Consider the following 26,864-nt stretch of genomic DNA (forward strand, 5'->3'; position numbering starts at 1 on the left):
GAGAATATCATCGAAGAATACGAAAACAAACTTCCTCAAGTGACTACGGAAGATGTGATTCTTGCAGGACTGAAATGTAGCTAGGGCGTTGGTTGGCCCAAAAGGCATCACCAAGAACTCAAAGTGCCCATAGTGACACCTAAAGGCGGTCTTGGGAATGTCTTGTTCCCTCACGCGAATCTGATGGTACCCAGATCTCAAATCAATCTTTGAGAAGAAACGTGCCCCTCTTAATTCGTCCATCAACTCATCGATCCTGGGTATGGGGTACCTGTTCTTCAGGGTCTTCTTATTCAGGGCCCCGTAGTCAATGCACATCCTCAATGTACCGTCCTCCTTCTTCACCAACACCACAGAAGAAGCAAAAGGACTTGTGCTCGGTCGGATGTGCCCAAGAGCCAGCAACCCCTGGATAGCCCGCTCAATCTCATCCCGATAGGCCTTGGGGTGCCTATAGGGGGTGGTAATCACGGCCTATATACCCTGTTCAAGCTCGATGGTGTGCTCAAACCCCCGATCTGGTGGCTGTCCTGGTGGAATCTCCCCAAACACTATGGCATACCGATCAAGGATAGACTGTATCTCTGGATGTACCGTCTACCCTGTAGTCCCTGCCTCTGATGCACGCAGCTCCACTGCCCACTCTGTCTCCCTTCCGGAAGACTGCCTCCATCCGATGAGCCGAAATAGTATGAGGCGGATATGTGTGCTGTCCCCATATCTTCTCATGCCTCCCTGTCTTCTCATCATCCCACTCCATCTCTAGGGTCTTCTAATCTGTCGTGACCTTCCCTAGAGTGATAAGCCACTGAACACCCAGTATCATGTTGGTGTCCGGAATATCGACCACGAAAAAGTGGTCAATCAATGTGTAGGTGCCCATCGTCACTGAAAGCTCTGGAACATAACGAGCACACGTCATGGTCTGATCTCCTGGGACCAAGACTAAAAACCCATCGAAGCTCTCTGTCTATATACCTCTCCGCTCAAACATTTGTGTATCGATGAAGTTGTGGGTCGCCCCACTTTCAACCAGAACTGATACCCGCTGGCCACATATTGTCCCTCGTACGCATAGCGTCAGATACTTGGGAACTCCTCGCAATGCTGCAAGGGCCCCTCCGATGGGTGCAAAAGATGCACCTCCTGTTGCTAGTGGTGGAGGTGGTAAAGGTCCCTATATGGCATGGCTATCTCCTGCCTCCCCATCATCCTCGTCATCCTCTTCTCCATTGCTCTCAAAGAAGACCTCAATAAAATGTGTTTTACCAGCAGCACATCTATGTCCAGGTGCCCACGGCTCCTGACATGTGAAGCACAACCGCTTCTTCTTCAGCGCCTTCCTGGCATCATCATCAAGTTGTACTCGTCCTGGATTCCCCTTTGGAGGTGGAATCCTCACGTCCTTCCCCTTAGACTGGAAAGTCTGTCTCTGGGGGTAAGGTGTCCGGGTCCTAGGTAAGACATCCTGTAAGTCCAGGGTCCTGCTGATAGCGTCCTAAAGTGTGGCTGGTCTAGTGGATCGGACTAGACCTCGAAGTGGCTCTGCTAACCCCTCAACATACATATAGACCCTCCGCGTCGTGGATAGGTCTGGCACCATCACGGAGACCCTCAAGAAATCTGCAATGTAGGTCTCTGGGCTCCCTGTCTGTTTGAGCCTCGTCAGCGCAACAAAATGCTGCTCTGGATCCCTTCGATCAAATCGCTCCATCAATCTCTTGGTAAATTCAGCATATGTCGTCACTGTAGAGTGCCCGAGTGTAACCATCCCATGAAACCACCAATCCTGGGCCTCACCATCCAAATGCAGTGTTGCCACCTTGATGGCCTCTGTCTCCGACATTTGGTTAAGCTCTCTGTCTCCGACATTTGGTTAAGCTGGAAATAAATGTCCAGCTTCTCCACCCAAGACTTTGCCGAACTGTTTGATGAACCATCAAACATGGGCATGTGGAATCTACTCGTTGCATGGTGGGTGTCACCATCATGGTAATGCTGGTACCCTCTGTGATGGTCGCGGGGTTTGCTATCTCGCTGGAGCTGAACAAAATCTCTAAATGAGAGGGCATCCCTGAACTCCTACCCATATGCCTGGTACTCTACAAAATAATCGCCCATATGTTCGGGCTCTGCCTCCTGCTAGGCTACAACCCTCGTGTCTGCTCCTAAGAAAGTGGTCATGGTAGAGCGTGTAGGGGCATGTGAGGCCACCTGCTGCATAGTATCACGCTGCTCTGGCAAATGGTGGGATGCGCCCGATCCCTCACCAACCTGGAAAACCCGTGGGCTCTCACACTGTCTGGCCTCTACTGCCGTGAATCTCTGCCCCATCACCTCAATTTTCCTCAACAGATCCTGCACTGATTTGAGGAGCATATCCGCAAATCTCTTCCCGTCATCATCTGCCATCGGAGCCTCCTGCTCTGCATCCACCACAGGCTCCCTCTACTCTGCGTCCACTACAGGCTCCTCCTGTTCTGCGTCTACTACCGGAACACAGTCTCCCTCTCTGTAAGTGTTCTCCAACCTACGTCCAAAGTCTCTGTATCTCCGACCTCTATAACAGATATAGGGTTTTTCCCCCGGTGTCATAGATTGCTAGCTCCACAGGCTGAGCCAGATCTATGCTCTGATACCACTGTAATATCCCTTATCAGGAATATACCTCAAACACAAGCAAACTCCAACCAGAGATGGACTAGGAGGGCATTTACCAGATATGTCACCTCTAAAAAGAGGACGAGATACGGAGGCTACCTGGCCCTTTCCAAACTCTGTCTAAGAGTATAATAGAAACACACAAGTGGTATAATAGCTGAGAATGTTCAAAGAGATACAACAATGATACGATATATATCAAATAAACCATAAGCAAATACACAAGAAATGCAGAGAGAATGCTAAGCCATTTTATTATACTGAGTAATAAAATTAGTACAGGAGGTGATCAAGAAGATGGCACCTCTACTTGCACTAGGCAAGTGAAGAAATATACTCAGAATAGTGAAAGAATGGCCCCTCTCTGATCTGGGTCCAAGCTGCTGGGAAACTACTATGTTGTTGCTACTGCTAGAAATCAAATGAGGATTTGGGGTTGCTCCCCTCCTCAAAAAAGGCTAAAACTCTGGAATCGGACTCTACTCAAGAAACCCATGAAAACCCAAAAAGCTCTCCCGGAATGGCCGACCCCCGAAAATCACCCCCTTGGGGTTCTGCACAATCTCTCAGTGCTCTGCGCTGCCATTAAATGCAACCCTCCATAAATATGCCCGAAACCCCAGCCAAAACTCTCCAGCTGCAAGGGCTGATCCCCTGCTCTACCTCCCAGCACAAAACCAGAACTGTGTCCCTCTCTCAGTGTTGCACAGTCCTCCAGAACTGCGTCCCTCTCTCAGTGCTGCGCAGTCCTCCAAAATGCTGATAAACTGCTGCTGAAATGCTGATGTATCTACTGTTGAAATGCCAATGGAAATACCTTGCCCGAGCAGGCACTCGAAGTCCACCGGGCTAAGGGTGAGATCTCTGAATGGAGACACTCAATGCACTAAACAGTGCTGCAGACTAGCTAAACAGCCAGCGTGCTCTAAGTCGAAATGACTATCACAAATGCTCATAACAAAATGATCAAAATGAGGGGGATCCTCTCTCTTTTATAGCCTTTGCCTCTCTCAATCCCAAGGCTCACCTCCTCCTGCGTAATTCCCCTCTTACCAAGTCTCTCTTCCCTCTTGCGCAATTCCTCCATGTGTCTGTGTGGGCTCCATTTCTGCGTCCCCCTTTGGCCCCCTTGGCTCCCCTTTAAGTCACAACGTTGTGCTACTAGGAAGTGACTTTTTATTCTAAAAGTGAGTTATGTCCCCCTTCCTCACTTTTTTATTTACAAATAACTATAGAAGGAAAAATTTGAACAAAATTGAATATTCCAATTAGCCATGGCTAATTAGGAATATTACGGTTTGGGGATTTTAAGGCTCTAGTGGAAAATCAAACTGGATAGAAGATCAAGATCCTAAGGATAGATAATGGAGGTGAATACATCTCAAATGGTTTCAGAGACATCAACAAAGATGTCGAGATTAAGAGGGAGTAGATTATTCCATACAACCCTCAACAAAATGGAGTTGTTGAGAGGAAGAACGAGACCATCTTGGAAGCAACCAAAGCCATGATTCATGATCATAAACTTCTTATGTTTCTGTGGGGAGAAGCAATAAATACTGCAATATATGTCCAAAATAGAAGCCCTCATCGAGTCTTGGGGAACAAGACTCCTGAAGAAGTATTTACTGGTGTGAAACTGGAAGTTGGACATTTGAGAATATTTGGTTGTCGCATCTACATTCATGTATGTAAGGAGAAAATATCAAAGCTAGAAGCTTCTAGTAAGAAAGGTACATTTGTTGGATACTGTGAAAATTCTAAAGCTTACAGGATATATGTGCCAAGATAGAGGAACATTGAGTTCAGTCGGGATGTGACCTTTGATGAAGATGTTGCTCTTGGAAAATCCAGTGACTCTCCTATCCCTTCCAACACTGAAAGGAGAGAGGATACTATTGAGAAAGTTGCAAAGCCATCCATGCCAGAATCTGACCTTCCATAAGAACCTATGGCACCTTTGGATCCTTTAGATCCTCCTCCTTGTGATCTTCCCTCTTCTAGGAAGAGACCTTTGTAGCTTCAAGATACATTCCAGGATGCAGAGAAACATTTAGCCCCTAGAGGCACCTTTAAAGAAAACAAGCAACCTCGCAGATATCAGGGATATGTTGCATTAATGAGCAATACCAAACAATCTAAACCTACTAGCTATGAAGAGGCCGTAAAAGAACAAGTTTGGAAAAATGTAATGACAGAGGAATATCAGTCCATTATGAAAAATGATGTATGGGAGGTTGTTCCAAGACCTGAGGGGAAGTCTGTAGTGACTTCCAAGTGGATATACAAAATCAAACATGCAGTTGATGGTAGCATTGAAAAGTTCAAAGCGAGATTCATGGCTCGAGGATTCTAGCAAAAAGAGGGAGAAGATTATGATGAGATATTTGCACCTGTTGCCAAATACACTAGCGTCTAGTCTATCATTGCTCTAGCTATTAATCAGGCTTGGAGTCTTCATCAGATGGATGTGAAGACAACTTTTCTTCATAGTATACTTAAGGAAGAAGTGTGCCTCGAACAACCTCAAGGCTTTGAGGTACATGAAAGGGAAACCCATGTTTGCAGATTGAAGAAAGCCCTTTATGGACTTAAGCAAACCACCAAGGGTTGGTATGCTCGGATCGACCGATATCTGATAAAGCTTGGATTCAACAGAAGCAATGCCAATCCCAACCTTTATTTCAAGGTTGTTCAAGGTATGCCTTTGATTTTGGTTTTATATGTCGATGATTTGTTCATGACAAGAGCAGAGCCTCTGATCATCTAGTGTAAGAAGGAGTTTGCCTCCGAACTTGAGATGAAATATCTTGGGTTGATGCACTATTTCTTGGTCTTAGAAGTGTGGCAGAAACCAGGAGAGATTGTCCTCGGCGAAGGAAAATATCTTGTCAAAGTCTTGGAGAGATTTGGAATGATAGATTGCTAATCCATCGCCACACCAATGGAGGCAAATTTCAAGTTAAGTGGTGAAGTTGTGGGCCCATATCTAGTGGATCCTTCTATGTACCGACAGTTAATTGAGGCTTTGATGTTTTTGGTCAACACTAGACCGGATATATGTTTTGCTATTAACACCTTGATCCAGTTCATGGTGGAACCTTTGCATGCTAACTAGGTGGCCGCAAAACATGTCTTGCGATATCTGCATGGGACAATCAATCATGAACTAAGGTATGGCTTTGGTGATGATTTGAGACTACATGGGTATACAGATGCAGATTTTACAAGCAGAAAGAGCACATCAGGATGTTGTTGTAACCTGGGATCTACCATGATTTCTTGGATGAGCGGGTAGCAGAGATTGGTCGCTCTAAGTATAGCCGAGGCAAAATATATTGTAGCTAGTATGGCTAGTTGTGAGGCAGTATGACTACAGAAGCTCCTTGCAGAGTTGTTTGATCATGTGCCCAATACGACCGTGATATACTGTGACAATCAAAGTGAGATCAAACTTTCATAGAATCCAGTATTCCATGATAGGTCGAAGAACATTGAGATCAAGTACCACTACATCAGAGAAATGGTACAAAGAGGAGCAGTGCAGCTCCAACAAATTTCAACAAATAAGCAAGTTGCAGACATTCTCACCAAGCCAATGCCCAAAGCAAAGTTCTTATTCTTCAGAGACCAGCTTGGAGTGTAGGAGAATGTGTCCCTCCTTGAGGGGGAACATTGCTAATTGAGAGCACTGAGCATATGCTCTTCCCTCGGTCTTTCATCCAGCCATGGACTTGGTGGGGGGATGAGCAAAGTAGCTCCTGGTTGTAAGGGTACTCCTTGGATCCATGGACTTGGATGAGTACATGCCCTAGTATGCTTCCTACCCGCAAGTCATCTTCATGTCATTATTGACCAAGGAGAATGTTGAGATGGTTAAGCTTGTCAGAATTGCCACCCATCTAGCCAGTGGGTGAGGAGACTTAGGTGTGTGTTATCTTTACCAAGGTCGAACGTCACTGCCATAGACTTGGTTGTGGTAAAATGATCTCCCTTAAGTGTTGGATTTCAGGTGTTCTTCCACTTGATCACTAAGGATCAAGTTGGATGAGAATCAGTCAGTGGACATAGGGTGTGTGATCTTTATCAAGGTCATATGTGACTACCATGGACTTGGTTGTGGTAAATCGATCTCCCTATCGTCGATTGTGGATCATTCTTCTTCTATGGATTGAGACATCATTGTTCAACTGAGATGAGATCTATGGTGTAGCTGGAAATTCCTCCGTAGCTAAGAGGGAGTGTTGAAGTTGGCAACTTCAGTTAGAATTTTTCATTAGCAAAATAATCGAGACAACTTGTATTTTTGACCTTGACCAAGTCGGCCTCAAGGAGGACAAGTCGGCCCCACATGTGGAAAAGCCACCTCTAAGTCACATATAAATATGACTTCGCTGAGCCTCACTTGGATCATCACATCACACATCAATTCACCTGAAATTTGCAAAAATCAATCCACACAAGAGAAGGAGCAAGGAGACATTTCAAACCAGCGTTGACCAGCCTCTTTCTTATGTTTGACTCAACATTGCACAAAGCAGAGACGAAGCGGGGCCATTTTTTGGAAGCCGGGACGTGGAAGCGTCATTTCCCAAAAATCTAGGAAGTGAAGCATCTACTATTTATATATATATATATATTATTATTATTATTTTGCATTTATATTAAAAAAACAACCAAAATACCAAATTAGTTGTAGAGGACATGAAAACATGCATATTTTTACATAAATCAAGATAGATATGGCATCCATTGTACAGCAATGATTAATTATTCCATCATCAACCTTCTAGAATCTAGAATCTAGACTCCTCTTCTCTTGTCTAGCCTTTGCCTCTACTTCAATCCGCTAGGGATATTAGTCAACATTGCCCAAATTTGATCAAACAACCTAATCCAAACCTTATAATATGCTAGAGAAAACTTAACATGCCTGATCAATGATTTTGACATGAGTGAAGGGTACATTTTTGCTAAGGCCATGACAAAGGAGTTCAACAATCAACAACACCAACACTGGGGTACATATAGGGTTTGGTGCTCTTGATTAAATGCCAATCACATGCCCTCATACATGATATAATCCAATGAAACGCCACAATCCCATTGATCCTGAAAACTGTTAAGTCTGTTGAATTTTGAATGGGATATGAAATTCTATTTTCTCCATATGAACTCTGATGAGGTTGGAACCACTCTCAAACATCTTGAGTCATTTCATGGTAATGTTAAAAATTTAAGTAAGAGGATGGAAATGAAAGATAAAGGAGATTAGGGAGCATCTAGGAAGCATCTATGGAGCATCAAAGGGCACCTTGGGAGTATTCGGAAAGTGTATTTCCTCACATAACAATTTGAAATTTCAAAAACAAAAAACAAAAAAAACCCCACGGAACCATGTGAATCGTCCACCTTCTCTTGGACCCGCTCGCGATCCGCGGTGGATACACAAGATTTGGTCAAAGACTAAGGAAAAACCCCACAAGGGGGAAAACCCTTTCAAATTCTTCTTATTAGATTGTCATAAAATGTTCAGCAAAGAGATACAATGATTCAACTCATGAACAAAAGAGTCAAAGTCAATTCTTTTACTATCCAAGATATTTACCAACCAATATCCAATAGATGAGCCTCAGAGTCAAATCTGGTCAACAAGTCAAAGTCTGCAATTTTGCCACAGTCAAAAGCAGTCAAAGATGCCCTAACCAATCCACAAGTCAACAGTCAAACTGCCTCAAAGGAGCTCAGTCAGCAGTCAAAATACTCGGCCTTCCTTGCTGGTCAAACCTCAATCAAAACAGTCCCAAACAACTCGGTCAAACTCAGTCAAAGGAGAGAGAAGATCCCTGCAGTCAACTTCAGATTTTAGAGGTCAAAGTCAGTGGTCAGCAGCAGTCAAAGTAGCCCAGAAAATCTCAGTTCCTCCACAGAAAAACTTGGCCTCAAAAGATCAAACTTTTGCATGTCAAAGGAAGTCAAACTTGGTCAATGGTCACCCAAACAGAAAGTCAACACAGAATTTCAGAATCAACCCTTGAACCTTTGCACGTGTGAACTCAGCTGCCTTGTTTCAGACCTGTACAAACCAATCACAAGAGGAGAGAGGAGAATATGTGTGTGATCATGATGTCCAAATGAGGTTGACTTGACATGTATTTATATGCTTCTTTGGAGACCCAAATTGTCTTTAAAGCCGACCTGAATTTTTGTGCACGTGGGTTTTCAAATAAAAATACATTTTTCTTTGACCAAATTAAATTCTTCCAAGGGCTAAGAGGGTCTTCTCTGGATGAGGAAGGCTGTCCAAAGGAGGAAGTTTGTCCCTCAGCTGCCAAATTAACACAATTTTGCTGTAGATATTAAAAGCTTTGTTTAAACTAGCATTTTATAATAGAAAATGCAGCTTAAGAAAAACTTTTGAGCATTGAATGTTAGCCACTTGTTTGAATTATTGGTGTCAAATGTACATGTCAGCACGACCCATTAATATGTATTATTATGTACTTATAATCATGAGCAAGGCCATATTCTTTATTATTTTATTGTATTACTAGCTATGGTTAAGGCTGACCTAATCTAACTTGATATGTAGACTCAAAACCTTCTTGGAGTGTGTGCCCTTTGTTTTGCGGGCCCATAAGTGCCTCTTGAAGAGATGCCTCACTTGAGTTGTGTGTAAATACACAACTCAAGCTCTCATTTGTATCATGTCATCTAGTGATCTTCTTGATCTCTCTTATAAAGAACCACCCATATCTTTGGCATTCAATTGTGCTTGGCATCTTGTGCATTTCTTGTATAGCACACTTAGGCATCTCTCTCTCTCTCTAGTGTGAAGAGTTTGGGTTTGTTTGGTTCCATTCAATTCCTTGCTTTCATTTGTGAATCTCAACAGTGCTAACGTTTCTGGATGACAGATAAAACCCAACTTTTAAAATCAGTGTGTACCACTATCAAAGTCCAAATTTTTTGTCAAATTGAGAATATCCTGATCATCTGGTATATCAGGTTGTACTGGTGGTCCATGAATGTCCGAATCTTTTGTCAAATTGAGAATATCCAAATCTTTTGTAGAATTGAGATAACTATATGATAAGAGATCGTATCTGTAACATTTGTTTATTTTCCAAATTAGTCCCAAAGAAGGTTCCACCGCAACTGCAAATATAGAATCTTCTTGTTGTTCATAGGGAATGAATCGTTCTTCATAGAATGTACATTGCTTACTGGCTCTATTTCTCCATTTCTGTGGAAAGTCATCAACCTACCACATGGCATTGTTCAGTAGAAGGGAAGTTTCAGAAGTCAAATGGATCATCAGTGTGATTAGCTACATATTCAACATTCTCAGAACATGGCATTACTGAGTAACAAAAATTTATGCTAGCAGGCAGGTCAGTAGAGGGATCAACTACAATCTTCAACAAATTGTCATGTTTTTAATAATCCTGGAAAAATCAGACGTTGATATTTTGACGTTTCAAAGTATCAAAAGCAAACAATTCTAATTATAGAGTTTTGTATAATCAAATTGTTGCCTTCACATAAAAACAGTCGCAGAGGGAAAGGGCACAACAATATTTGAACTGACTAACAAACACATTCATTACCTTTCCTTAGCAAGCTTAAAGAAATTGGAAATGTGTCCCCATAATGTCTTCTCAAATTTCTCCCACGTGCGATCTACATCCTCAAAGTACTCTCTGCAAAAACGAAACTCAAAATGAAAAACTGCAATTGTTGAGTATATGTTTCCAGAGTACTACCTAGTCTTGTCTCTACACTAACACTGAATAGGACTAAAGAAACTAAGGGTGCATAAGTGCACCATCCAGTATGCAATAAGAAAATTTCCACAATTAAACATAACTCAATATAAACAATGCACCAGAATACAAATGTTGAAAATACACGTCTAAGAGGAAGAGCATCGCTTCACATGTGCAGAGTTCAAGGCAGAATCAAGATATTTGTGCAAGAGCCTGAGCCCAATGTTTGTGATTTTTCTTTCTATTAAGGTATGGATTACAAATTTCCCAAGTTGTGAATTTAGGATATTGAACCAGATAGTGTATGTGTGCGATCACAATTAGTAACCATTTAGAGAGCACAAAGAAACAGACTGCAGATCAGACAAAACAAACATTGTTTATTGATAGAAGCATGATAGTACATTGAGAGCCTAAGTTTGATCAACATAGTGACAAATATAATGCCCAAAAACATGATAATACCCAAATATTTAAACGTGGTCTTTTATGGCCATTATAGCATACCTGCTCAAATGATTAATCATTAGAGGCAAAAACTGATCAACTCCTCATGTTCTCAGAGTAATGATACTTAGGAGATCCCAATAAATGTGCTTTGACTGTAATTATTATGTCATTAAGACAACCTCATAAGAAAAGACACACTAGATGACACAATCGTATTTAAGAAAGACAGGAACATCAAACAGAATCTAGGAGTAACATCTATTCCCTGCTTTTTCTTGAGCATCATACTCAGGTTATGAATTATCCAGCTCAGGTGTTGGTCCCTTGCTGATATTATAAGGTCTCCTCTATATTGTAGTTGCTTTCCATCGTGATAACACCTCCTATTAATTTGGCAGCTCAGGGACAAATTTCCTCCATTGGAGAGTCTTCCTCTTCCACAGAAGCCCCTCCTAGACCTTGGAAGAATTTAATTTGGTCAAGGAAAAATACTGTTTTTAAGGTGAAACCCACGTGCACAAAAGTACAAGTTGGCATGGGCAAGCTAATTCGACCCATTGAGATGCATATAAATAGAGCACATGTCACATCACTTTGGAGCAGCATCATCACATTCATATCTTTTCTTCTATGATTCGTATAGCTCTGAAATTGCAGGTCCGAGGCCACACATGAAAAGGAGAGAGAGGAAGGATCTCTTGACCGAGTTTGACTTCTGTTTGGAACCTTTGACCAGAGTTGACTTGGCATTATTCGAATGCTTTCGGCTAGGAAGGAAAATGCCAAAAAAAATTGGTAAAAAATTCTATGGTGAATTGCAGACGTTTCAAGCCTTGAACAATTCAATTTTAATATTAGAAACCCTCAGATAAAATCGATTTCAGATCAGAAGGCCTCCTCAAGCTCACGGCAAGGAAGAAAGAGGCTTCCTAGGCCTGCAGCTTCTACTCAAAAATTGATATGTCAAGACAGGCCTTCAAAAGGCAAGACCCTAGCCTCAAAATTAGTGAAATAATTTTTCAAATGACGGAGTGATACCCCTGCACAACAAAGAGTTAGTCCACAAATCAAATGAGCAAGGAACAGACCCTAAGGGCTTTTCAGCTAGGGTAAGAGAAACCTTTAAGGCTTGCAGCTAGCCTTCAAAACTAGTTTCCAATGATCAGTCCCCAAGGGCTAATTACAAGCTTCAATACAAGTGATCAACCCTTCCAAATGATGATTATAGGCCTGCAAACACCAACGATTAGTCACAAAAATCAACTGACAGTAAGAAGAAGCCCTAGGAGGATGTGGCTAAGGCTGACAAGCCTTGATAGGCCTGCGGCCTTTCCAAAACAATTTTGTTGGGCTAGAAAAGAGTGAAAATTCAAATCAGAACCCTCAAAAAAATTTGCAAAATTTATGTGAGATAAACCCTTGAAGAAATCGAATTTTTGCAATGGCTTTAGGCCTCTAAACCCTTGAGAAACCCTGCAAACAAATTGGTTAGCTTTCTGCAACAATTCAGAGTTAGATCAAGAGCAAACTAGGCCTACTAAGCTTGCGGCCAGGCTACAGATGGACATGGAGGGGAGTGGCCAACCAAAAGAATGTATGGGAACAGAACTTGAGCCACGAAATTGTGTCTAGTCTCTGCAAAATCAAAATTCAAATTAGAAAAATCACAAAAATTATTTACAAATTTCCAAAGTTTAAAACCCTTGCGAAAAATTTAATTTCAATGGTGAGAGAAGGCTTCAAACCCTTGCGGCCTTCTTTAGAAAAAAATTATTTATGAAATGGAGCCACAAAAGGTGGATTGAACCCTCTTGGAGGCATAGAAGAGGCCTAAATCCTTGCAGCCCTGAAGAAATAAGACAAAATGCTTGGACAGCCCTCAAAAAGATGAAATGTTGAGTTAGAAACCCTAGCCGTCTTGGTAGGGTGAGGACTAGAGCCCTCCAAGATCGACTTCTTCCTTGATCTCTTGTCAAATCCACCTGCAAAACAAATTTATGAAGAAACGAACATCCCTTCCTTCAGACCTGCAAAGGACACAAATAATACCCACACATACATATATGCATAACAAATATAGATACAAAGGATTAGATGAAGTATATATACAAAATATTATTTACAAATTTACAATAATGAAAGCTCTTATAGCATATCTATTCATTTTTTGCACAAATACGTAGAAATAGATAGATTTAAATAGTCATTTCCCTTTAGAGTGAATGGTAGGAAACCACCTTCAAAATATTCTTATGATGAGTCTTTGAGAAAACCCCACTATGGGTTCTTAGCCTTTATGCTTCAAGTAGTTGGTTGGTTCAGCTAAAACTTCCCCAAGTACCTGAAATTTGATTAAATAAAATTTTCTACACACACTTGAAAGATTTGTTAGATCTATTGGAGTTGATTGGCACAGGGAAAGGGAGCCTAGGGATTCAGCTAAAATCTGCTAGATCTGCCTAATCATCAGTGTTTCCTCAACCCAAAATAAAGTGCAAAATAATTATACACTAATAAATCCAAAAGGCAGATAGAACTAACAATATAAAATATCAGTAGAACATTAAGCACAACAGAACAAAATTACCATGGGATTGAAGAAATACACCATAGCGCTAACCCCAAAGAATTTTGCTTTTATTAATCAGAAAAAAGTATTATAGAGCTTCTAGAGGCAATTACACCATCCAGAGATGTTTAAAATGAGGAGCCTTAAGCTTCCTTATATAGAAAAATGAGAAATCTAAATCCCCCTCCAAGCGGAAAAAGGCTAGGTCCAAGGAAGTGCACAAATTTGACTTGATCCATGCCAAAATTTAACCTTGTCCCTTGATCTGGAAGAAGAAATTCGAATTTGTTGAAGAAAGCTTTGATCTCGGTCCAAAAAAATTTATTTTTTTTTCTCCTTGAAAAATCCCCCTTTAATTAACCACCATGGTCCAAAAGTTTGGTTTTTCGTAAAAAAATCATTTTTTCCTTTCATACAGGACCTCAAAAATATTTTCCAATTTCTTTCCTCAAAATTCCCTCATCAATTTAACCACATTGACCAAAAAAATTAGTTTTCCTTGAGAAATTAAATTTTTTGGTCCGATGAAGCTTTTGTGGGATTTTTTTTACCATGGAAATGAGTCCTTCAAATTTAATCTTCCTCGGGAAGGTCTTCTTTTTCCTAAAATCGTTTTTCCACTTGGAGAGAATTTTATTTCCTCACATTTTTAATTTTTTGACGATTTTCCAACTAATTTTTGCCCAGAAAATCAAAAAAAAAATTGAGGGGATAGACATGATTTCAACCCTCAAAGTGTGTAAATAGAAAGTTGAGGTGTAGAGGTTCTATAATGTCCCAAATGGAAATTAACAGTGATAAACAAAGCAAATTAAGCACATCTAACACAAGAAATGACACATGCAATCAGGTAACCAGAAATGCTCCAGAAACATGCCAAAATGGGCCAATTTTTATTATCAAATGATAGGAGTACAATGTATGATGGAAGGAGTGCACTTGGGCTTGCTCAAGGCAAGCTACAAGCCTCAGGTGTCCAACAAAGTCTGCCCAACTGTTGTAGATCAACTCCTTTTCAAAAATCTGTGCTGGCCCTAGTGAGACTGCATTGTTGGTTGGAAAAACTGAAGATTTGCCCCACCTCCAGTGCTCAGAAAATTCTGCAAAATTAGCCTTGGTCTCCTCTCAACAAACCCACCAAAACCCAGGAAGGGTTTGGTCTAGTTCTGACCCCCGAAATTGACCCCCAAATACCACAACCTCCACAACTGGCTAGAAAATTCGACCCTCCTGAAAAACCTCTATTGCAGCCCTCCAAATGGTGCCAAAATGCTGGGCTTTTCTTCCCCGGATGACTCCCTCAATTCCTCAACACAACCCAGCTCCACAAGTCCTCTCCTCAACTCCCACGTGTGCCCAGAGTTTGTCTCCTGCATGTGAAAATTTTATCTATTGCAACTACTGAAAGTTATTCTTCTAACTCAAAAATTAACTATGCAGTTTATTTGTTGCGGCAAATAATGAATAAAATCACAGCTGCAATCTTCACCATCAAAATAATGCGAAAAATAAAATACTGGAAATTGAGAAAAGGTAGCACATACACAATAATTTCGACATTGTTATTTTTGGACAATTGTCCCCGGAAAAAATCCAACTTGGGAAAACCGGTGCAGCATATGAGGGCTTTTTTATTAATATTCAGCAGCAATTCTGAGTACAATAATTTAGATGCCCAACTGGCAATCTAATATGAGGAAAATACTGGCAAAAATATCGTGAGAATTTTCTCTCACCCCTTAGCTTTTTTTGCCTCCGAAATCGCTTCCCTGGCTACTGCACTTAGTTCACTGTGTCACCCTCTGCGCAGTGCTTGCGCTAGCCCTCTAGAGATTTTAGTCTTCCTTCCTTTGCCTCTTCCGGGGACTGGAAATCTTCCTCCCAGAATGTTACTGCCCTCCTCTTCCACCTGCTACTCACCCTCTGGCTCTATCTTCTCTACTGAGTTGCTGCTTCTGAGAAAATCGAACTGCCTAGGCAACTGAGTATCTGCACTGGATGATTTCTCCATCACCACATCGACTTCCTTTTATAATCCATTGTTGGAGCACCAACGGCCAAGATTAAAACTTAATCAATGACTAGGATCATCTCTATATCAATCCGTCTGAGTTTCTAGATGATTCTGACCTTATCTCAATTAATACCGATTAATTAACCATATTCCCTAAGTTTAGACTTAAGAAATATTTAAAAATTGGCTAATAATCTAATTGAGACACTTTTAAGCAGAATTTACATAAACAATTTATGGGTTTTGGAGATTTAATGTATTCTAGCCTCGCCACAAAATGTCAAGGCTAGAACACATCTGATGCTACAAAAACTAACACTGCACAGGCTCTGGGAAGGAGAAATTCGCCCTGCCCCAAAGCAGCAATCTTCGGCCCCCAAATTCTTCACAAGGCATAGTCTTCCCCTTGAGCAACTATACTAAATTTCTCCTAACAAAACACCCTCGGAAGCCAGCTGAAATGAGTGATACGATTTCCCAACTGCATCCTCCCTGCAGTATGAATTGGCTGAAGGAAACCTAGTAAATTGAGATCCAACTCCACAAATCACCTCACCCATGTAGCAATGGATTACCTCCCTAGGGTGGCACTCAAAGTCCACCGAAAGAAGGGTAAACTCTCCCCTTGGAAAGCTTTGTGCTAAGCAACACTTGTGAGCCAGCTAAACAGCTTGAGCAACAAAGAAAATAGATAAGTTGAAAAAAAATCCCAATAGTTGATATACACCTTCTATTTATAATTTTGACTTGCCTCCCCATGTGGGTCTCTCCATCCACTATTTCGACCTCTTTCCTTGGCAAATTTGACCTTTCTCTCCAAGGGGTGTGTATTACATGTGGGTGTGGCGCCCACATTCCACTAACAAAATTATTTTTACTAAATTCCTCTCATCGAATGGTGTAGGATTGATCTAAAGATCATCCGATTCCGATAAGTATTTATGGAGATATGAATTTATTTTGATTATGGACTAATTGTCAAAGTCGGCCAGCAACTTACGTAGGCTCAGAAGCCCAGCAGTCGCATCTATTCAACCCCAACGTTTTGCATATAAATACAAGGAGTATTCTCCTCATTTGCACACTTCACTCTCATCACATCTCTCTCTCTCCTGCACAGAAAAGAGTCTCTTCTCTCTCCTGCGCAGAAAAGACTCTTCTCTCACACATGTGGAAGGAAGGACGTAGATTTTAGGGCTGCAACTGCAGATCGGAACTTTGACCAGCGTTGACCATCATTCTCTCTCTCTGGACTGTGCAGTAGGTGAAACTGACTCTCCTTGGAAGGCCGCATTTTTTGGTGAAGGAATCAAGGTGATCCGACCACCGGTTTGACAGATATCGACTACCCTAGTTTAGGGCTGATCTAGGGTTTGCTGCTGCTGATGTAAATCAGATTTTTGTACTAGTTCTCTCTGCGGAATTATTGAAGATAAAAGAATATTTGATCAAAGGGTTTCCCCATATTGGGGTTTGTCCCTGGCTAGCCGCCACATCTTGTGTCTCTTGTCTTGGCTTGTTTTCTGTCGATCGTTTAAGGTTCTATCTGCACTTTACTTAATGTACATGTGATTGCTCTGTGGATAATAATAAGAAAAAAACAAGTAAACTGCTCTAAGCATAGAACATACCATAACTTAACAAGCCCCCATCTCCTAAGTCTCATCCCCAAAATTTCATGGGCCCACATAATAGTCAAAAATGCAAAATTGTGAAATTGATTTTAGGGAAATTATTCTAGGAAGGAACATTATAGGTTCTATTTATGAGAAATCATACCCCCATCAACTTTTATAGACATTACATTTTACATCCAAATAATTGTTAAAATCCCGACCAAGTGGGAAATTTTAATAATTAAAACTATGTACTTAGACTTAACCAAATTCAGAAAGACTTTAGACATGTTCTAGTGTGATAATTTACATTGACTCTATACATTGGGACTCACCTAAGACATCACCATCGAGCCCCACTCTAGCTTTGGGGTATATTTGGGAGAAAAAACTCTGCAAATTATAAGGGTTTATAAAACACGAATAATTAATGGATGGTAAAAAACTCCGTAGAGTGAAACTCTTTGCTGGAAATTTTAAGCTTACCTAGGTGTTTTACATGGCTTTATAAACACACTAGAATCATTTTACATATGGCCCACAAGGCTACAGAATTTGGGTTTACAATTTTGACCAATTGTTGAATGACAATGATGATCTTTGGTTGTCTGTCTGCTCAAACATGATCGAATGCTTTTGAAAAAAATGTGCACTGCTATAGGTTAGTTGACATAGAGTGGTCAACAGTGTCAAATAAGAAGAGTTCTTCACGACACTCACCAGGCTACAACAAAAAGGAGATGTGGACGAATATACTAGAGAATGGGAAACTTTAGCTACACAAGTACCTGGGATATTTGAAAAACACCTTATTCAATCATACATCACTAGACTTAAACCGCATCTCCAGAATGAGCTTAGGCTTCATGACATCACATCCCTAGAAGAAGCAAGACATAAAGCAAAAGTTGTAGGAAAAAAGTTTGAAAGAATACAGCTACCAAAAGTTGAAAGAGTATATTCGAGACAAAGATTTCCCCAAACTTCGGGCTTGGAGAATATAAAGTACCTTCCACCACAGCTATGTGGAGGAAGAACTAATTTGGAAGTGCAAGGAATAAAAGAGGGTAAGTGCAAACGCTGTGGCGAAAAATGGGATTCTAGACATTAATGTGTTAAAGGAAAAGAGACCAAGAACCTGTATACATGTGAAGCAACCAATGATTCAGATAGTGAAGAGTCAGACATAGAAGAAGTTGAAGACTCTCCACAATTTTCCCCAAAATCAGACAATGAAAATATTTCGCAAGTATCATTATCAGCCATGACAGGAATATCCCAACCCCAGACCCTAAAGTTAAAAGGACATATCAAAAAGAGCAATGTAATGGTTCTAATCTAAGAAACCGGATTCATTGAAAACCCTCCGCGTGTCCTGAATCCAGTGAATTGGACGCGATTTAGTGGGACAGGTGTCCTATGAACATGTCTGAGCGTATCCAACGCATGTCCGGGCATGTTCGGGTAACGTGTCTAGAATGTCCCAATTCTAGGACATATGTCCCCTTGAATTGTGTGTCGTGCGGCCCATAAAGGCCGGTTTTGGGTCATTTCTCCCTCATTATTCTCTGTCTCTCTTGCTGTGAATATGTGGGAGCAACTAGCAAAGGGTTTAGGAGCATTTTGGAGGCGATTCAAGAAACAGGTAAGTGCATTTTGCTTCTTTTTTTTTTTGCATTTTTATTACAACAGTTTGCATGTGCATTTTTTCTTTATTTTTTTACAGCATTCATGGCTCAATCAAGGGCAGTAGGGAAGGGGCAAAGGAAGGGAAAGAATGTCCCCATTAGAGATGCCCCTCCTATTCCAATTTCATCAGGGTCTGCAAGTGTTCCCTCTATTGGAAGTGGGGCTGCAACAACAGCTTCAAATGTTGAGGGAACAATTAATTTAGAAAGACAGCAGGCTCAAGAAAACAAATATCCCTTGTGGAAGTATGTCACAAGAGAGCAAGGGCCAAGCAACAAGTTGAAGGGAGGAGGCAATGTTGCTTGGAAATGCAACTATTGCAACAATCATTTCATGAGCACTTATTACTGTGTGAAAGCTCATTTGTTGGCTTTACCAGGTTGTGGAATTGGAGCATGTACACAAGTGTCTTTAGCTAAGAGGAAAGAAATGGAAAAAGAGGCCAATGTTGGTGTGGAAAAGGTGGTTGCAACATCTAAAAAAAACAAGAATGATGATCCCCTTCCATTCTTGAGGAAAAGCAGCAACAAATTTCCATTTGAGAGTTTTGGTGGGGGACAAGCAGCAAAAAGAAAGGCAGTGGCACTTGGTCCAATGGACAAGATTTTTCAGAAAGAGAAATGGGAAGAGCTTGATCTCACCATTGCATTCTTTTTCTATCAGAACTTCATATCCTTTAATGTTGCACGCTCACCTTTATTTATTGAGATGTGTCGAGCTCTAACTCAAGGGGCTCCATCAGGGTATGTGCCTCCTGGGTCAGAGAAGCTTAGAACCACATTGTTGACTAAGGCAAAGAAAGAGGTGGACAAAATGCTTGAGCCTATTAAATCAGCATGGCCAACATCTGGGGTTAGTATTGTTTATGATGGGTGGACACATCCAGCACGCCACTAGGATCTTAAGTGAGTCCTAGTGTTCTAAATTGAGCCTATGTAAAAGTAATTTGACGATAATCCTAACTATTTGGTTCGATTATTTTATTACAAATTGCTTGGTCTGTTGGATTATACTTGAGTCGCAGAAATGGGTAGTCTATGAGGGTCTGTAACAAATGGGTTTTCCCCCCTGCGATGTATCATGGTTAGAAAACCATGGCTAAACATTTGAGGGTTGGAAAAATAATTTATCCCTTATAGGTTAATTAATTAAACTTTTTGGCCCAAAATTAAGTAAAATCTTCAGCCAAAAATTTAATTAATTCAAAGTCCTAGGTAAGTTTAAATTCTCCAAAGGCAAAATTCGTCGGCCTTAAAAAATTAAATTTTAAGAGGTCCCTGGACTAAGGTAAATTGATTATTTTGATAAATTTTAAACCTTTGACCCCCGGAGATTAAGTCAAAGTCAAATTTTTGGGAAAATTTACTCAAAAAAATTATTTTTAAGTTAATTAAAATGCATTTAAATGAAAAATTCGAATTTCCCCAAAAATAAAATATTTCGACGGATGAAATTAAAAGATATTTTGATCTTTATCAACGGTCAAGATTGCTTTGACGAGGATCACTCGAACTAGCCGTTGGACGATTTATCTTTAAATAGGAAGTCATTTGTCAGTGAATCTATCCGACCTTTGAGTCATGTGCTTAGCAAGAAGCTCTGGTGTAATCTTTTTCTGGATAATAAAGAAAGACTTTGGGGTTAAATTCTGTTGGTGTCACTCTTCATGGGAATGCTATAAGATATTTCATTTCATGCATAATTTTTTCTAAAGCCATTGATGAGAGCTTCTAAAAAGTGATTTGAGCACAGGTACTTGTTCAGTTTGTTGGGGTTTGAATAATAATTTTAATTTTGAACGTAATAGCAGGTATCTCTATTTGTCTAAATTTAATTATTATTTTCTCGCTCTATTTTTAATGGTTGGATCGAGTTTTGCAGGGAAATCTTGAGATAGATTATCGGGCGTTAGGGGATAGTTTTCAGTTGGACCATATTTCCTAAAAAGCCCAACTAAATAAGCTCCAGGCTCAAATTAAGATTTTCGTTTTGTAATGCATGGGGTTTCGAGTTAGCACCTCCTTTTAAAATTTAAATATTTTTTATTTCAGTGTGGCATAATGATAGATCTGGCTACTTAGAGCCTTTAGTTTGTAAATATTGTATTTATCTAATGTGGGTTTTGGGGGTTTTCAATTTTATCATTGTATATATCGTTTGGGTGTTCTCTTTCTTGTTGTGTAGCAGCAGATCTAAGGAGGAAATTTGTGTAGAGTCCAAATCTACGCCCTAGAAGGTAAGATCTGGATCTCTGGGGTTTATCAACATAATTTTCCAAAGGTTTTTCTTCGGCACATTTAAATTATTCATAAAAAAAAAAAAAAAATTCGTCGAAGAGTTTCAAAATTCTGTGATAGGGGTTTCTCCATCAAAATTCAAAAAGAGGATCAAAATTAAATTTTTTAAAGGGCCCCGGGCCCCGACAGCATTGCCCAAGCTCTGCCAGCCTTGCCCAGCATCCACTCCCTTTCTCCTGCAGCCTTGCCCACGTCCAGACAGCCTCCACTACCTAAGTCGACAGCCCTCCTGCCTACGTTTTCCCCTCCGCGTTACCTCTACACTCGCGACTCTTCTGCCCACTATACCGGCTGCCAAAGCAGCTCTTCCATTGCTGCCTGCGTTTTTCTACACAGCTGCTCCTTCAACTTGCACTCAGATCTCTTCGCCATTGCTCGCAGCTCCTCCCTCGAGAACCTGCAAACTCGTTGCCACCGCCAGCGCTCTTCCCTTCGCTGCCTTTTCTTTACCCATGCGAGCCCTCTCCCTCTGTCGTCGCCATCATATCCTCCCTCGGCCATGCAGAACTGCGTATCTCTATCCTTTCTGCCCTCGTTGTTGTCGTTGTTTTCATCTCCGTTGAACCCGCACCCTTCCTGCAAACCTACAACTCCATCGCTGCCAACTCCTTCTCGACGCCATCATCTGACGTCGTCGAGCCTGCAACCAAACAAACATTCGACTTCACATTTTTTTATTTGTTTTATCTAATGTATTCATTAAGGTTAGGATTCTATTTTATTAACAAAATCAATTTTTTATTATTTTTAGTTGTTTTTCACTTTTCGTTTTTTGTTTTAATTTTTTATTTTAATTTTCTCATGTGACTTTCGTTTTATTTGTGTTTTGATTTCTTTTTGACCTTTTTTTATACAAAAAAACTAAAAATTAAGAAATTTTCATTTTTATGCGACTTTGAAATTCCTACAGATTTAAATCAAAAGAGGACTTTGCGCTTTCACATTAAAAAAATTTAAATTTTTATGTGGCCTTTGGCCCATTAAAAATTTAATTCATTAAGTCTTTTTTATTTTTTACATTTGTCACATTAAAAAATTTAATTGATCATTTACCACATTAAATTTGCTTCATAAGCTTAACACATTAAAAATTGCCTAAGGAATAATTAAATTGTTAATCTAAAGTTCCTTCTTGGTGTCTTTTTGTGTTAAAGGTTTAAAAGGAAAATTGTGTGCTATTGATATTTTCATTTCTCTACAGTCAAACACGCTTAATAATCTTTTAAATCGCCTCTAAAGACTGACTATAGGAGAACGATAATTTTTCCTAGATCTGGGTCATTAAAAAAAAATCATTTAAATTCTAAGATTGTGAATTGCTTAGCATTTGAACTTCATGGTTCTTCATGGTATTTAGATCTTTCGGAATTTAATTGCTATATTATTTTGCATGTTAAGATAGTTGTTTCTTCTGAATAACTTGATTGTGTGTGTTCAAGTAGGTTCGTGGTTAATTGAACATCTAAGGCATTGGTCTAAAAAACATTTCTATCTTGTAGTTGTGTCTAATTCATAACAGTACCTAACAAGACAAGACCAAGGTAAAGGGAGTTGCTGCCAAGGCAGATTTCTAGCCATGGAATCCGGATCAATGTTGCAGTTGCACAAACGATTGGAGGGGCAACTTGACGTTGGCAAAAGAATTTCCAGGGGGGAAATCGGGACTCGGAGGGAGTCCAAAAGAGAACTTCCAGACGGGAAGTAGAAAGACTCAAAGGAGTCGAACCGAGAACTTCCAGACGAGAAGTAGAGAGACTCAGCAGGAGTCGAACCAAGAACTTCCAGGAGGGAAGTAGAGAGACTCAAAGGAGTCGACAAAAGAGCAGCGAGATGGCCGTGAATGGACTGAGAGATCAGGATAGGCTGGACGGAGCATCCAACTTTGTGGTCTGGAAGGCCAAGACCTTGTCCATTCTAAACAGACATCGTATCAAGGGCTTCGCTTTGAGAGTGATGGCTATCCCAGTCAACCCGGTAGCTAATGAAAGGTACGAGGAGGCAATGGCTAAGGCAAAGCGTATCATCCTTGATGGGGTCAGGGATCATGTGGTCCCACATATTGCGAAAAGGAAACAGCAAAGGAGATGTGGGACACTTTGAAGACATTGTACCAGCATACTTTTGTGTAGAGGAAGATGCTCCTGGAGAATCAGCTAAGGTCATACCAGATGCAGAAGGGAGAGCAGATAGATGTCTTCCTCAGTCGGCTGAAGGAGATCCGTGACCAACTAACTTCCATAGGGGCCACGCCAAATTAGGAGTTGATGGTAAGGACTGCACTTAACACAGTCTTCAAGGATTGGGAGACATTTGTCTAGAGCATACTGGGCAGGACGAGTCTTCCGGATTGGGAATAATTGTGGGCAGCTCTTCGTCAAGAAGAGATCAAACGGCTGACCAAGGCGGGGAGTAGCAGAAAAGAGGTCAGGATCAAGAAGGAAGAAGAAGAGGATGCGGCTCTAGCATCTACCAGAAATCAGGAGAAGAGGAAGAAGGACCTCTCCAAGGTCAAGTGCTTCCATTGTGGGGAACTAAGTCATTTTGTGAACCAATGTCCTAGGAAGAAGAGTAAGGGAAAGGCTTCAGACTCGAAGGCAGCGCCTGCAAAGGCGGAGAAAGAAGTCGAGGAGGAGGACGATTGTGCCATGAGTGCTCATGTACCACTTGAGAAGAAGTGGGGAGACATCGAGCTGTAGTCAGGAGGACTGCAGGCGATGAGGGGCAAGATCCTTGAGGTACCCAAACTCTTGGATTATACCATGCTACGTGAGCCCCGAAGAGGAGTAGCAAGACTAGCGGATGTCGGTAGAGATGGATGCGGATGAAGCGACAGAGTGTGCTACAGTGCGGGAGTCCTGGGACAGCGCGAGGCTAACAGGTTGCAAAAGTGCGAGAGGCACGGGAGTTTTGCACCAGTGCAGGATGGCACAAAGAGGTGTGCAACGATGTCAGATGCAGGGAGTTGTTGCAGCAATGCAGAGGTTAGTAGAGGGAACACTTGTTAGCGGCAGAGGGAGCTTCAACATCGAGAGTGTTTCTAGCATGACAGGGATGTCAGAGTTGGGTGGATCAGTTACTTACTTCTCAGTAACTGAGTTGCAGTGCAGTAGCAATATGCAGTAGCATGATGCAGCATGATAAGAGGGGATGCAGTGCAGATGCAACGCTGGGAGGATAGACCAGCAGCAGCACGGATGCAGAGGGAGCTGCCGTACAGATGCAGTAGTGGCAGGGCCATGGGCAGCAGTACAGGATGCAGCAGTGCAGAGGATGTTGGGCAGGGAGGCCTAGCATCAGCACAGGGACCGGTGTCAGATGATCGAGGTAATGCTCAGTGTGGAGTATTACTAGAGCACACTCCTCGCTAAGAGGGAGTGCTAATTTGGGGTAGCATCGGATGTGCTCTAGCCATGAAAATTGGTGCAGAGGCTAAAGCACATGAGATCTCCAAGACCCAGAAATGGTTTGGGCAGATTCTAGCCGATTTGGGAGATATTAAAATAATTAATATTTTTAATGGAGTTCCTAAGTCTAAACTTAGGAAAAATAAAATATTAATGGGTATTAATATAAAACTGGGTTAGAAGGTTCCAAAAGTCATGGATCAAGCCAAATCTAATCTTAGCTAGTGATTAGAGATTTAATCTCGGTCGTTGAAGGACCAACAAGAAAAGTATAAAAGAAGGCTTGAGGGTTAGTTGGAGAACACACCAGAGTGATCAATCATTCATTTTGCTAGAGCGGCAGTGAGGGGCAGTGAGCACGAGGCAGAGAGGCAGGGACAATACTGGGAGACCAGCACAAAAGCAGAGAGAGCGAAAGCACCAGTCAGTCCAAGCTACGTTGAGCCCAGCACAGGCAGCGCAAGGCCCAGAGAGATTGCGTCAGCCACGCAGAGGGTAAAGGGAGTGACGCAGAGGCTCCCAGAGGCTGCGCAGTGCCTTAGAAGGCTGACGCAGAGGGTCCTGGGGCTGACGCAAGTCAGCAGGAGGCTGATGCAGAGGGTCCTGGGGCTGACGCAAGTCAGCAGGAGGCTGACGCAGAGGCCAGAAGGGCCAGCACTGAGCTTCATTTGTGTCGGAGAGGGTTTCGTGGGACAGGTTTTCTAAATACCTGTTTCCGGATATAGAGGTATTGTTGCCGTGTATTTTTCTCTGTCGGGTGAGCCAGATTAGGCACCCTGTTGTACTTAGATAGACTGCATAATAATATAACCCTCAGAATAGCTGCACCAGTTTCCCGCATTAGGTTTTTCCGGGGACATTTGTCCAAAAATAACGGTGTCACTTTGTGTTCTTGTTTTCTTTCAGTTGATGATCTATAGATGTTGAGACTGTACTTGTGTTTATTTTCAGTATTTATATGGTTAAATAACTTGTTAAGTAATTAAACAAGTAGGTGAAATAAACCAGATAGTGCAGGATGAATTTCTAATGAGTTAGAATTAGAAATTCCAACCAATGTTTTAAAACTCCGACTCGGCCGAGGGTCGACTCCGACTTTGACTCCGACTCGGTATCGACTCAGCCGGCTCGATTTCAATGACTCGGTCGTTGTAAAAAATACATTAAATATTTATTTTTTATAAAAACACATAATTTTAAAGATTTTCATTCATGTTTCCAAACACACAACATTAGAATATAGATAGAAGACAACATATGATCAAAGTAGGCTCATGAATATATCCATTATATCAAAATGGCACCCAGTGCACTGTCCAATACATACACGATGATGATATAGAGATCAAAACAAAAACACATAACCAAGGAGGCTAGAAATGGCCTCTACAACAAAAGTCTGTGACCAGTACTACTGGCTACTGCTAGAGTTGCCAGCATCATTTGGCTCAGTGTTACTTGGGAGCAGGAGCGAAAGCGGGGAGCGGAGCGAAAACGGGAGCGGGAGCGACATTTTTAGAAGCTCCCAGTTTGGGAGCTAATCCCGGAGGAGTTTGACAACCAATGTCACTAACATCAAGGTACATAGAAGGATTGGTGCTCTTGATTAAATACGAGTTCCATACCTAATACATGACAAAATTCAATGGAAACATTGCAATCCCCCAATCCTGAAATCCTGAAAAACTGATAAGTCTGCTGGATTTTGAATGAAATCTAAAATTCTACTTTCTCCATGTGAAATCCAATGAGGTCGAAACCACTCTCAAACATCCTGAGTCATTTCATGGTAATGTTAAAAATTTAAGTAAAAGGATGAAAATGAAGATTAAGGAGAATGTCACTTTTACTTTAAGAATTTAACATTACCATGAATAGCATATCAATACTAGGGATCAGAGTCAAACAGGGAAACCCATGAGTCAGACAGGGAAGCCCAGGGAGTCCCCCACACTCAAAATAATTAAAAAAAATAAAAAAAAGTGGTTTTTTGGAGTTCACTGGTCGTTGTCTGTAACCCGGCTGGGTTGATACGGACTCGGCCGAGCCGGCCAGGTTAATACCGAGCCGGCCAAGTTGTGTAACAACTAGGCCGGCTCGGTATTAACCCGGTCGGCCAAACCGGTCAATGGCTGGGTCAAATTTTTTTTGACCGACTCGAACCAACTCGGCCGAGTCGGTTCTGAGCCGGTCGGGTTAAAAAACGTTGATTCCAACAGATAGGACAGTTTGGCAGGAGATTGGTGGACTAGAGGAGCGTTGAGTTTCCTACCAAGGGAAGGGAATGGCAGTACATCCATCCTTGGGACTACCCATTGATGAGGTGCACACAAATGGAGTGATAGCCTGGCGAGCTATAGCATTTTCAGGCAACAGCCCTCTCCAGGAGTACATA

The 26,864-nt window shown here is 41.4% G+C and overlaps 1 protein-coding gene across 4 annotated transcripts in view; it reads right to left on the bottom strand.

Annotated features, from left to right (window-relative positions):
• LOC149167846 (exocyst complex component SEC6-like) overlaps window positions 1–26,864 on the bottom strand; it is a 504,852-nt gene that overhangs the window by 428,070 nt on the left and 49,918 nt on the right. For 3 of the 4 annotated variants that reach the window (XM_089433196.1, XM_089433194.1, XM_089433198.1), the window contains exon 8: window positions 10,272–10,364. The exons of the other annotated variant lie outside the window; for it this stretch is intronic. In XM_089433196.1, the coding sequence (XP_089289322.1) occupies window positions 10,272–10,364 (93 nt within the window). The remainder of the gene's footprint in view (window positions 1–10,271; window positions 10,365–26,864) is intronic. 4 annotated transcript variants of the gene reach the window in all.

The sequence above is a fragment of the Pinus tabuliformis genome, chromosome 5_1 (genome assembly GCF_031772625.1).
Source record: "Pinus tabuliformis cultivar Carrire ecotype Pingquan chromosome 5_1, CPIR1, whole genome shotgun sequence".
NCBI classification, from domain to species: Eukaryota; Viridiplantae; Streptophyta; class Pinopsida; order Pinales; family Pinaceae; genus Pinus; species Pinus tabuliformis.